At 35.8% G+C, this 13,952-nt stretch overlaps 1 protein-coding gene across 7 annotated transcripts in view; it reads left to right on the top strand.

Moving 5' to 3' along the window:
• LOC126475270 (rho GTPase-activating protein 20) overlaps nucleotides 1-5,946 on the top strand; it is a 183,667-nt gene extending 177,721 nt beyond the window's left edge. For 5 of the 7 annotated variants that reach the window (XM_050102988.1, XM_050102990.1, XM_050102986.1 and 2 more), the window contains one exon: nucleotides 1,102-5,946. In XM_050102988.1, coding sequence (XP_049958945.1) covers nucleotides 1,102-1,427 — 326 coding nt within the window. In that variant the 3' untranslated portion in view covers nucleotides 1,428-5,946. The remainder of the gene's footprint in view (nucleotides 1-1,101) is intronic. The other 2 variants (XR_007586686.1, XM_050102992.1) reach the window with 2 other exon arrangements.
• The last annotated feature ends 8,006 nt before the right edge of the window (nucleotides 5,947-13,952 follow it).

The raw sequence follows: 13,952 nt of genomic DNA, 5'->3' as shown, positions 1-13,952 counted from the left end.
AAGTTTAGTGTTGGACGGGGAATACCTGACCATGTATAGGAACACTACAATGTAGTAACTCAATGTCAGCTTGCACACCCACCACACAGCTGCAAATAAAGCAAGCATTACTTACCTTACCCACGATGTCTGTTGTAATGGTGAGGCTGCAGCCCAGCACCTGTCACAAGTGTTTCCTCTGCTCACCCTCACTTCCCAGGGTCTCCACACCCCGTATGGTTAATTTGCAGTCCTTTGTTGCTCTATAGGGTCTTTTGTTAGGCTGCGAGGAACCCAGCAGCTACACACTTTTTAGTACCCCAACTGGTGGATAGGTGCGTCAGCACTACCAACAGAGACATACAGTTTTGCAGTGAGGTGGTTGACTCTGATCCACTGATAACTTCAAATGAGAGTGTCTGCACATTCCAGCATTGCAGGAGTTACAGTTGTGTGTGGCCGGCCTGCACATGGGAGATACAGCTGTGTGCGGCTGGCTAGCATACAGGAGAGCGACAGATGTCTCACCCAACAACTCACTGTGCCTTTGTTCATCACCAGATCTCTGTAGATGTTCTGCAACCATCTACGAATAATTGATGTTTCGATTTTCCACCAGAAGAAACTCGATGACAGCTCTCTGCATGGAATGTACCTTTGTTACTGACGCCATTTTGAAGGCTATGTATAGCGCTGCCATCTATCGGAACTTCACGAAACTACAGCAGTTGAAGTGGGAATGTTCCATGACGTCCCACAACAAATTCTGTATTTTTTCAACTGAAATTGGCCAAGAAAAAAATAAATGTGCTGCATTACTTACAGGATGCCCCTCATAGCTTCTAATGAAATTGTTGGCAGATGCACTCGACTTAGTGAAGTGGCTGAGGTAACGAGATATTATCTCCTGACCCTTTTCACATCTATTCATCCTATTCTTTTTTCTTGTTTTCTTCTTTCCTCCCCCTACTTTTCCTCTTCTTCACGTTTCCACTTTCCACTACTGCTGTTAACATACTTTAATATTATAGTAAGAACCACATCAGCAGTCTTATGTCCTGTGAATCTAGGTATATTTGTATCCTTACTAATGCGTTAATTATTGTTTTCTGATTGTTCAAGGTGGGTTGGGATTGAGCGCAAGTGCGGAGTCTCTTAAACGACCTAATGTCCGTCGTTCATCAAGCCGTGGTGAGAAGTCACGCCATCATCTACATCGTAGTTCAAGTCGGCGTAAGAATAAAGAAAATGGTGCTAAACAGCAACAGCAGCATTTGCAGCAGGGATCACCCCAGCAGTCACAACAACCACAGCATCTTCATCAACAGCAGCAGCTGTCTTTGTCTCCATCTTCACAACAGCGTAAGACTGAAGAGGGCTCACGTCCCATTAGCATGGCTGAAATGCACACAGTACATGTCACATTAACGTACAAACCTCGTATTTAAGACTACATTTTGCTCAGAGAGTATAAGTGATTTATACTTGTGAGTTCAGGAAAAGTATCTTTTTGTGCAGCTTTGAGATTTGGGAACTGTTGATCACTCTTTGTTGATACATTGCAGATTTTACAGCTGCATGTGGAAATGAGTAGTGTGAAGTGGATTTAGTAGTGGAACATTTACTTAGAAATAATTTATATTCCAATAGATGTTACAGTAGGTTATGAAAGTAAAGTGTTAGATGTGACAGATGTGAGACTTAGGTAGCTCACTGATTTTCAGCAAAGCTCAAAACCTGTATACAATCTGCTCTCTCCCCCCTCCCCTCCCTTCTCTTCCCCTCTTCCTCCCCCCCCCCCCCTCTCTCCCTGTGTGTGTGTGTGTGTGTGTGTGTGTGTGTGTGTGTGTGTGTGTGTGTGTGTCGGTGCCAAATTGTCTGCAAAGGAAGAGGTGGAGAACAAGAATTAGAACAACAATGTTTAAGGACCAACTAACCTAAGTCATCTAACAGTAGTTGTGTGCAGCTAATCATCTCAATTAATTAATGCTTGGAAAGGAAAGCATGGTATGCCTGATATACACTGTAACATGCATGTTTTTATTTTCTCATGTTATACATATGTGTAAGCAATTGTTTGATTGTTGCATTTTCCCCACAAATTTCCTCTTATTAAAATTTGGGCAGCTGTGTGTCTCACAACCCCACAGTATTTTTGCGCATTAACGGTGTGTATCATGTATCTTATGACTGAAGCTATGTCTTCTGCCTGATTGAACATTTCTTGCCTTTTTAGATCTGTATACATTAATTTTCCTCTTTATTTCATTGTACTCTTTCATTATTTATAAATACCTGAATGTGCCTTGTTGGAATTGCGAATATGTTCTCAGTTTTGGTAAAAGAAGTATTTTATACATTGAATGTTTTGGCTATGTCTTTTTATGCAGTATTATGTTATAGTAATGTGCCAAAGACTGTACATGTGCAACCTAACAACCCCGTGCTTATGTGGCAGCTGTACTTTTTCACTATATATGTTAATTCCTGTTTATAGCACAATGCTTTAACTTATATGTTGAGATGCACATTATTTTTCATCCTATTTGCTTGTAATAACTCATTCTAAACTTCCAGTACAAGATGTTCACTCTCATGAGTTATTATTGATTTACATCATATTATTCAGATGGTTTGAACCATTACTGCCCATAACATTGCAAAATATGAGTTTATATAAACATGGTACTATTGATTATGAACATTACAAAATGTACACTATAAACAAAAAAAGATTTTTGTCGTTTTGTAATGTTGGTCAAGATATTTTACTCACATAGTGTTCATAGATAGAAAGAAGTCATTAATTAGAGCAATTATAAAGACATGATTAATAACTTTTGAAATAAAACACACTATATTTGTGAGATTTGTTGCAGCTACTGAGTAAATGATACTATCTTCTTGAAAATGTTGTTATCCTGGAAACAAATTCAGCAACAATCTGTGATGAGAGTGGGAAAAGTGGTGAAACAGGCAGGATATTCTAGAAGGAGAGAAGTTGTGTCTGCATTGTATGTTACATGACAGTTATAAGATGATATGAGTTACTGTATTGAGCATCCTTCTGCATATAGATAAAAGTTTCTAAGTATGGTCTTGTGATAAATTAAAAATGAATGTCAATAAGGCAGCATTTTTATTTAGTCTTTGGTTAAATGGAATTTAGAATAGAATATTTTATTTTAGCGGCTGATAGCTTTTTCATAGCCCTTCCTCAAGGCTGATTAATTTTGAATATTAAGATAGTGACCTAATGATATTATTACTGTTCAGACCTTGAAATGCATTCAAAATCTTGATATAGACACGCATTATTTTATTCTTGTCATAATGTGTAAAATATGTTAAAAGGGGTGTCATTCAAATGCAAAGTAGTAAAATGATACAAAAAGAGGCCTATCAGTGATATAGAATACGGTAGTGGTACTGTTTGTAATGATGTATTGCTAGTATCTGTGCCAAAAATGAGAGAAAGAGAGCAGTGCTGTCGTGCAATAAGAAAATCAAAATGTAAGCAGGTATGAAATTCAGGACATATAATGCCTTAAATTCTGACAAATATCAGGGTGAAGTATTTTTGGTGGTGTTTTTCGTTTTATCAAGTTTTTATTGAAGTTTGAGTGGAAGATAATAATTGATGTTACTTTCAAAAGGAGAGTGTAAAACTTGAATAAGGCTACAAGGATTTGTATAAAAAGTTTAAAGTGAAATAACACGTATTGAATGTAGTTGTCATTGATGGAGTAGTAAAGAAGCAATAAGTAGCAGTGATTCTCTCTCTCTCTCTCTCTCTCTCTCTCTCTCTCTCTCTGTCTCTCTCTCTCTCTCTCTCTCTCTCTCTCTCTCTCTCTCTCAGAAAGAAATATTGCATTGCTTGAAAGACTAACTTGAATCCGTGTATCATCTTTAAAATTTAGTTGACACTTGAATTTTTTTTCCATTCTTCATTTACAGTTACTGAAACAAATAGCTCTCTTTGTAGCACAGTTGACTGAGTAATTGTCTGTAGTACACCATTTCTACAACAACTGCTTCTTTTATCAAGGGAACCGAGAAAATGCAAAACACAGTGTAATGTGCAAAATAACCCAGAATTAATTTTTAGTCCATGCATGCAGTTTTTTTCCAGCCATTGAAAGAATGTAACAAAGTATATAATTAGAAATAACAGATGTTACAGATTTAAGAAATGGAATAAAACACCATAAAGTAGAAAAGTAGTTTTCTAAATATTATTTATGGACCACAGAAGTCATTCATTACCTATAAATGTTTGTATACAATAAATAGGTATGTGAAAAAAGTATGAAAAGTTGGCTGCATTCAGTGCTTGATACATGTTAAAAAACAAGGGGAATTTATCTCCTTTTAGTATTCTATGTTCCTGCCATATCCTACTACATATGCCAATAAGAAAGGGGGGAGGGACATGTTTTAGTAGTTTCCAAGTAACTATCCAGGTTTAAATTTGTTTGTAGGTCTACAAAAAAACTTAAATCTTTCATTTAATCTCAAATGAAATTGCATTTCTAAAGGTCATTGCAGTGATGGACAAGGAACTACTTGTTACGCACTTTCTTACTCGATGTTTGAAATGCATTGTTCAGAATAAGTTTTGTGGTGTGCTATAGTAATATTAGCTGTATGAGATGCTGGCTAGGTATTTGTTTGACATCCTCTGATATAGCTGATTCAAAACTAGAGATCCAAGAGAGGGAAAAAAGGATTCAAAACAGTAAATTTCTTTTTAACTTGGTATCATCTTGAAAACCCTATAGCCAAAGATTAATTGCATCAACACAGGAAGAAAGGTGTTTCATTTTTAATTATGATCAGTTTCTCAATGATCCATAAATTACACATATTACAAATATTTGCATGCATAAGGGAGAGCAGAAGAGAGATTCTTGTGATACACTTGAACAGCAGGTTTATTTCTTGAAATGTTTTTAAAATAGTAGGAAACTGTAAACATATTATTAAAGTATACAGGAGATGGAATTATTACTGGGTGTAAAGCCCAAGAAAGAAAAAGGATATGTTTTGTTAGTAGAATGGTGAGTTGTGAAGTGTAACGCTTATTACATTTAATTCATGTAGTGTCAAAAATTTGTAATAGAGTCATATAAAAGTCTTAATGGCACAACAGTTGGTATTTTTAGTTGCTAAACTTTTTAAATTTGCATTAATAATATGTCGGTGACTTTGCTGTCATTATTGACCATATTAGAGGAAATATTAAATGAAAAACAACAAATTGAAATAATACCAGCCATTTTTACCAATAAATCTGCCATCTTCATTTGCAGACCTCCATTTCTGAACTGTGGAATTTCACAAAAATACTGCAGTTTCAGAATGTGGATTCATTTAGATGTGAATAAAAGTGCTAATGATGTATATATTCTAGACGAGGCAAAAGAATTTAATCTGTGTGATGTAAATGTGGTTTTTCTTATCCTAGTATCAGTTATAGATTTAGAACAGTGTATTGTGGGGAAATGTAAACATTATGGTGTGTTCCAAAATAAATTCCATTCGTGTCCATTAGTATTAAGTACAACTGTGGAAATCTACAATACTACTGCCAGTGTGCACTTTTAGATTGTTTTAAAAAGCAAGTTATTAAAAGCTGCCTCTGTGTTATATGTACATGCTTTGATAATGCAGAAAGATTTGATGCTTTGAGGTACAGTGGTGCATTTAATCAGTAACTTAATGCAGTTTGTTACTGCAGTGTGGTGACTGCTACATTTATGGAAAAAAATGGTATGCCAATAATATTTTTATTCAGATTTAATGCTTCTGTGAGTCATACTTGACACATTATTTTTCAACATAGGCATAAAAATTCTCATTTAATACTTATATTTTCAATGTAAATGTATTTTTCTATATGCACAACGTAACTTGGGTGCTGCTGCAGGGTAAAAGTTGGAATGTAAGCACACAATTGTCAGCTTGTGTGTGTGTGTGTGGGGGGGGGGGGGGGGGGGGGCGGGGGGGGCAGGGGCAGGGGGAATGAATCCACATTACATTCATAGCACCTACTACAGTGCTGTGGCATACTGTCAGGTTGGTAGCTAAGGTTGGCAATGGGCTGATGCATTCCATACCAACTCAGTCGTCAGACTTACATCAATTCGTTCCCTCCCCAAAAGAAAGAAAAAAAAAAAAAAGAAAAAGAAAGGGCCAAGTTACATTGTGCATGTACTAGTATTTGCATAATGCAACTGCAAAACTATCAGTTTTCTTATCTTTTCTGTTTCTTGTTCCTTTTTCATTTTTATCAATTAACTGTGATAACACAGTTTAACATTTTGAAATCATTCTCATTTAGCAAACTAAAGGTAAATGGAATTTTGAGATCAGACTGCTAGATTACATTAGTATATTTTAAAGTATTATACTGTTATCTTAATTTTTAGGGTATTATTTAAAAGTGTTGCTGCTGGTTAAAAATATGATGATGATTGTTTATAAATATTTAGAATGATTATTGTGTTAGTAAACTTACAGTACATAATACTTGTGTGTCTTTAATAAATGGTTCAGCATGGTTCATCAGTTCAAACAATTTTAAATCATTTTTGTTCTAAATTTAAATTATTTTTGTTCTAAGTACAATTCGATATTCTGCATGAGAAGTAATCTCATAGTGAATTTTGCTTTGGTGTTCGATGTGAACATACTTGTGAACAATGCAGCATTTCTTATGTAAAAGCTCCTCTGATATGACATTTTATATTGTTCTTTTTATTTGTGCAAGTAGTATGTACTACTAAAGGTTTGACAGTTTGGTGGAACCTATGTTGTAAGATAAGAATGACTTCTGTACTTAAATTGATGATAGAATATTATTTAAAACTGTATTATTTGTTACTGAAATGTTTCAGTGGGTCATGTACAAAGTATTTTTTACATTCCAGACTTCTAGTGTATATATGTAAAACCTGTATGAATGTGTATTCTTCAGTCGAAATGTTTCAGATGTCAGTGTCTCAACCAGTGCTTCAGCAAATCATATTTCTATATATATTTCTGAAATTTTGTCTGCATATGTGTGTTCATAATTTTTATTCATTTACAGGAATTTCATTGTGAGATGATTTTTATGCAACAGGGTAAAAAAACTGTTTGAGAGTTGTCTGCACTGAATATTTTAAGAAAGTTTTTTAAACAGTTTGCTGTTAGAATTACAAAGTAAATTTTTGCCATCTTCTCTTTCCAGTAGCGAAGTATTCATTTTCACTGTCATGCAACATCTTCTGTACACCAATATATCATATGCTGACAGAGTATTCTTAAAAAATTTTCATTATGAAGATTCAGAATAGAGTATAATACTTCATTCACCGCAGCCAATGAACATTAATGTTCATAATCCAAAAGCTCTGCAGGAATTTCTGCATTGTCAATATGTGTGGTAGTTTTATGCAGTTTTTACTGTGCACTCGATGTCATTTTATTGCTGGAATAAGATGCAATGCTTAACTAGTGCTTTTAGTCATGATTGTAACTATGTTATAAGCTGAATATTCTTAAAATGTATTCTGTTTTAAAAGAGGACTATTCAAATTTGTGCTTTTAAGAAGAAGAAAAAAATTCATTGACAGCATTTGAATAATGCGAGCTTTTGTTGCAGAGAGATAGACATAATTATGCATTAAGAGTTTTTTATCCATATCTGCTCAGATTTATTGTTCTGTCACATTTGTGAATATCAGTATCTTAATGGACATGCCACAGAAAGAATATTTATTTATTTAAAAACTGAAAATGTAGAAAAACTATTCTCATTTTATTTCTATAATGGAAGTTGGAACTGCTTGTTGTCCTCCTCCATCTTATTATTGTTTCTTATTCTGTCTTTTCTTCCTTCAGCATTAAATTACTGTCTTATTTATTATGCCCCTCCATTAATTTTGCTTAGGTTGGTTCATCATACTGTAACGGCAGAAAACTCTTGGAGGAGCCATCATGTTGAATTGACAGAACTTCAGTTCTCTCAGTGGTAGCCATGAATAAAGTTCATGCATTATGTATGCATTTTAGCTCCAATTAACGTTAGTGTAACGAGTGTAGCATTTCATGGCGCCACAAGAGTTATTTTCTATAAGCAGGGAATTGCAGAGAAAGTTACATAAATATTCACCTGTAACATTAACACATCCTAAATTTCTTAGAGCTCTGTAAGCTGGAATTTAATATTCATTTACTACATTTTGGATGGAATTTATTCTCTTTATTCACAATATGTCACAGAGGCTTATTATATCATTTTAACCCTCGTGTTGTAAGTACCGTATGGAAATCTTGCAAATCATAACCAATTAAAAACGTAATAACATTTTATATGAAATATACCAGAAAAAAGGGGGACATAAAACTGCACAATTTTCAGTGAATTAGGCAATTGACTCACTTTCAAAAGGACAGGAGTTCAGATACCTGTTTTGACTTCCAGATTTAGGTTCTGTGTAGTCTACCTAAATGATTTATGGCAAATGCTGGAATGGTTTTTTGGGAAAGGAGCAGCCAATTTCTATCACTGTTCTTGTCCTACCTGAGCTTGTACTCCATGTGTAATAGCCGCATCTGATGTGTCTTTAAACCGTAATCTTTCTTCTTCCAGTTATTTTTTTCCCTCTTGCTGTTCAAATAAATCAACTACAAAGCGAAAACAACTACTAAAGAAACAGTTTTAAAATAATTCAGTGTTTATGCAGAATTTAACTAAGTTTATGTGATGTACAGCTGTAAGTACATGTTGTAAAAATTAAACTTCCACTCACATTACCATGATACATTATTGTGTTTATCTGAGTAAAAGTGTTGCGGTTACTTTAGACACTACATCAGCATTCCTGTTTCCTGCAATTCCCTTGGTTTATTGTAGACACTACTATCTAAATTTCCAAACTACTACCTTATTTTTTTCTTGTTCATAATTTTGGAACAGATTACTGATGCTATGAATTTCCCTGTCTGAAACACCTCAGTTTTATTTGTAATGTAATTTCCTTTTCCATACTATTGTGCATAATCTGTCATCACTAACTGGTAAATTTTTAACGATATTGAAAAAAGAAGCACAGTGATGTAACACTTGTTTAAGTTGGTATTGGAACGTTTCACAAAAGTATCTAATGTATCAACTAAAAATGAAAGGCAAGGTGATCGGAAATGGTTATTTTGGTGTAAACACAGTGAAGTGGACTTCTCATGCCAGGCTCAGTCGTTAGAAGCAGTAAAAAGATAGACCTATGCTACTAAGATTAAACGTAATTCCTCTTGACTGTATTTTTTATGACAGAGATACCAGGTCACCTACCACTGCTGCAACTGGAACTGTATGCTAACTTCTAGCATATCAGAATTGGATATGGAAAGTTATTTCAATTGTGCACACATAATCGTGTTTATGTTAACGGCTTTTGTGGAATCAAGCAAACAGTCGAAAGACTGGATATGATAACAGACTCTTGCATGAGGGCCACATTTGACAGTGTTTACACTGCTATATCCAATTCTGGTCACCTTCTCTTTCAATTTTAGCTCATTTCTCAAGTATTTTGAGAAATAATTCAGTGCCGTCATTATCAACTGTTATATCACTGTACTGCCTTTTCAAGAACTTCCAAATGCAGTTTAAAAGTGGATCATTCCATTTAACAAAAAGAATTTGCTTCAGTATTTTAGTTGATACAAGAGTTGGCCAGATTAAATATGCAACAAAATTACATGCCTCCCTGTTGAAAATCTCATTTTTATACCTGAGTATCAAAAGGGTGAAAGTTTAAAGTGAACACCCTGCATATTTTTAGGGAAAATGTTATTTTCTTGTATCCAGCATGATATAATTTGCATTCACCTAATATATGAAAAAGAGTAAAAATTAATAACAGTTTTGCCTGAAGGCTGTACTAATTTGTCATTAGATACCGAAATACGTTTCTTTCTAAAGCTGTAGAAGTGTCAGGACATAATCCAGTTTGTGAACAGTGCTTTAGAAAGAACCCACCTGAAAAATAATTTCATCATTGACATCATTTGGTATAGCTGTCCTTCATACTATTACCTTTACCACTCCCAGATACCACCTTTGTTGTTCATATATGTAATGTGATTATCAGCACTTGAACTTTATTATAGTTGTACTTTAATAAAAGTTTTGTGATGTATTGATTCTGTGTTCATATGCAGAGTTCTCCTATTGCTATAAAATCATTTTTAAGTGTTCACATGCCAAAACTTTATCATTAGAGATGCAAAAAAAAATCAAAGTATTGATTTTACAACAAAAAAAAATATTATTTGGTGTGTCTATAAATGTTTACTGTTATTGTATGTTCAAGATTTTATTGTAAAATATATATAAAAGAATATTGTATTTCATTGATTCTGTACAGTATATGGTGTAATACTTTATTTAATGTATTTATGAAGTACATCATACTAGTATATTACCATATGTTTCACTTCTATTGTATTGAATATTTATCTTCAAACAAGCACCAAAGAATTTTTAATGTAATATTGAATTACAAATTATGACAGTATTAATTTTAAATTTGTTTGCATGTTTAATTTAGATATGGCTTCTTTCCTGTAGTGTTAGTGCCTTGTTACTTTTATAAATTTGATACGTCCATTTTACATCCACAGAGACACACAACACTACATTTACAAATAGTTCATGTTTCATAATATAAAACTTTATTATGTTGAATACAGTTTCACAATTGTGACCTCCATTTTATATTTTTACACCAACTGTTATGAAAGTAAATAAGCAGTCCTGTGGGGGACATGGCAGTTCTTTTAAATCCTAAAAAATTGTGAAACTATTTGTTATAGAGGAATTAATATATTCTGCCTCTGTCTGACACTCACTTTTATTTTATGGTTTTCAAGATACATTTATCATCTGTAACTACCAGTGTCCAGTAGTAGCGCAGCATATTCTTGTTTGTGTATCTGACAAAAATTTTCATAAATTTATTAGTAGCATCTTTCATTATCATCTAAAAATGTAGCAGTTTATTTGGGAAACACTGTTGATTTATATCTCACGTGAAGTCTAGCTAATTTTACATGCCAACACATCCTGGAGAACTACAATAAGTTTCTGTTGTTGATAAATTGTGATGTCTTCATATGAGTAATAATTTAAAGCTCAGTTTACTGTAACAGTGAGTCCTGTGACTTGCTGAATGAGACCCATGTGTTGATTACAGTTCTGCAACTGTTCATTTTGCTTTCAGATGTAGTAGTGATTCACTATTTATGAAGACTTCTGGCTACTGCAGATGGACTTTTTCCTGCATTTTTTGTTACCATGAAATTATTTCGAGGCTTGTTTCAAGGTTTCCAGCTGAATGCACCAGTATTCCATTACAAGTTCATTTATCTGCTGATAACAGTTTCATCAAATTCTGGTACATTAAACTCGGCCAATTAACACTGATCATTTTTTACAGTATCATAGTACACTTTGTGATGTCAAGTGATGTTTCCAATGTCTATGCAGGAAGAACCATTGGACTAAATCGCATCTTCTTTCTCCTCCTAGTGATGTATTGGTTAATAATTTTCCGTTTGGCATTCTGTGACGCTATAGAAAAAGACTACTTCTGTGATAAGACATGTTGTCTAGCCACTATATATACTCTAAGACAAAAAAGAAAAAAAAAGCTCACCATGATAGAATTAACCAAATGGGATGGAAATCAGCAGATGTGACACACATGTATATGTCAACAAATGCTTACAATTTCAGAAAAATTGGATGATTTATTCGACCAAAAGAGCTTCACAAATTGAAGTCAATAACACATTGGTCCACTGGTGGCCTTTGTGCAAGCAGTTGACAGTGATGGTAAAGTTGTTGGATGTCCTCCTGAGGAATATCATGCCAAATTCTGCCCAGTTGGTGCATTAGATCATCAAAATACTGCGCTAGTTGAAGGGCCCTGCCCATAATGCTCGAAATGTTATCAATTGGGAAGAGATCTGGCAAACTTGTTGGACACGATGTGGTTTGGCAAACACCTTGACAAGCAGTAGAAACTCTCACTGTGTGCAGGCATGCGTTATGTTGCTGAAATGTGAACCCAGGATGTTTTGTCTACCAACCCGACGGTCACTCGCCATACAGCCCAGCAGCCAGGACTGAAAGTCTGGGGTGATATTTATCTACATAGCAGGACCCCTTTTGTTCTCATCCACGGCACCCTTACACCACAGTGGTACGTCAATGATTTTCTACATTGCATTTTGTTGCCCATCATGGCAAGGCATCCTGAGCTTACGTTTCAGCATGGTTGCCTGCTTGCACACAGCGAGAGTTTCTACTGCTTGTCCTCACGCTTGCCAAACACAAGCTTGACCAGCAAGTTTGCTGGATCTTCCCCCAGTTGAGAACATTCAAAGCATTCTGGGTCGGGCCCTCCAAGCAGCTTGAAATTTTGATGATCTAACATACCAACTGGACAGAATTTGGCTTGAAATCCATCAGGAGAACACCCAACAACTCTTGTCAGTCATTGCCAAGCCAAATAACTCCTTGCATAAGTACCGGAGTTGGACCAAGTTATTGTTGTGGTCAATTTGTGAAGCTCTTTCTTCTTCTTCTTCTTCTTCTTCTTCTTCTTCTTTCAATTTGGCCATCTTAGGATCATGTTAATTTGCTTCAGCTTCATTTCTTCTGGTCATTCTTCTTTTTCAATTTCCTTCATTCTCATACTTTTCAACCTTCTTCATTCTTCTGTCCAAGATTTTGTTCTGTCCTCGAAAGCTTTGAAGGTGTGAATTTTTTATTTAAAAATCGCCCTGTTGTATATCCCTGGTTCCTGTATTCTCATTTCTTCCAGAACTCTTTGTATCTCTCAGATCCATCGTACTGTAGTTTTCTTGTTCATCAGAAATTGTGTGACTCACCGTGTTAACCTCCCCTGGTCTGTTCTGAGGATGTGTCCAAAGAACATGCTCCTTCTTTTCCTGATGATGTCAGAAATTTTTTCTAGTTTGGTATACAGTTCCTAGTTGGATCTTTCTATTGAATAAAGCATCCAGTTTTTTCTGAAATTGTAATCTTTTGTTGGTCTGTAGATGTACATATTTTCATCCCACTTTGTGTGTGTGTGTGTGTGTGTGTGTGTGTGTGTGTGTGTGTGTGTGTGTGCTGAGAAATAATTGTTGAAAAAAAAATTCAATATACACTCCTGGAAATTGAAATAAGAACACCGTGAATTCATTGTCCCAGGAAGGGGAAACTTTATTGACACATTCCTGGGGTCAGATACATCACATGATCACACTGACAGAACCACAGGCACATAGACACAGGCAACAGAGCATGCACAATGTCGGCACTAGTACAGTGTATATCCACCTTTCGCAGCAATGCAGGTTGCTATTCTCCCATGGAGACGATCGTAGAGATGCTGGATGTAGTCCTGTGGAACGGCTTGCCATGCCATTTCCACCTGGCGCCTCAGTTGGACCAACGTTCGTGCTGGACGTGCAGACCGCGTGAGACGACGCTTCATCCAGTCCCAAACATGCTCAATGGGGGACAGATCCGGAGATCTTGCTGGCCAGGGTAGTTGACTTACACCTTCTAGAGCACGTTGGGTGGCACGGGATACATGCGGACGTGCATTGTCCTGTTGGAACAGCAAGTTCCCTTGCCGGTCTAGGAATGGTAGAACGATGGGTTCGATGACGGTTTGGATGTACCGTGCACTATTCAGTGTCCCCTCGACGATCACCAGTGGTGTACGGCCAGTGTAGGAGATCGCTCCCCACACCATGATGCCGGGTGTTGGCCTTGTGTGCCTCGGTCGTATGCAGTCCTGATTGTGGCGCTCACCTGCACGGCGCCAAACACGCATACGACCATCATTGGCACCAAGGTAGAAGCGACTCTCATCGCTGAAGACGACACACCTCCATTCGTCCCTCCA

Source organism: Schistocerca serialis, chromosome 4 (genome assembly GCF_023864345.2).
Source record: "Schistocerca serialis cubense isolate TAMUIC-IGC-003099 chromosome 4, iqSchSeri2.2, whole genome shotgun sequence".
Lineage (NCBI taxonomy): Eukaryota > Metazoa > Arthropoda > Insecta > Orthoptera > Acrididae > Schistocerca > Schistocerca serialis.
The sequence above is the reverse complement of the archived record's forward strand: the minus strand, read 5'-3'. Positions and strand labels throughout refer to the sequence as shown.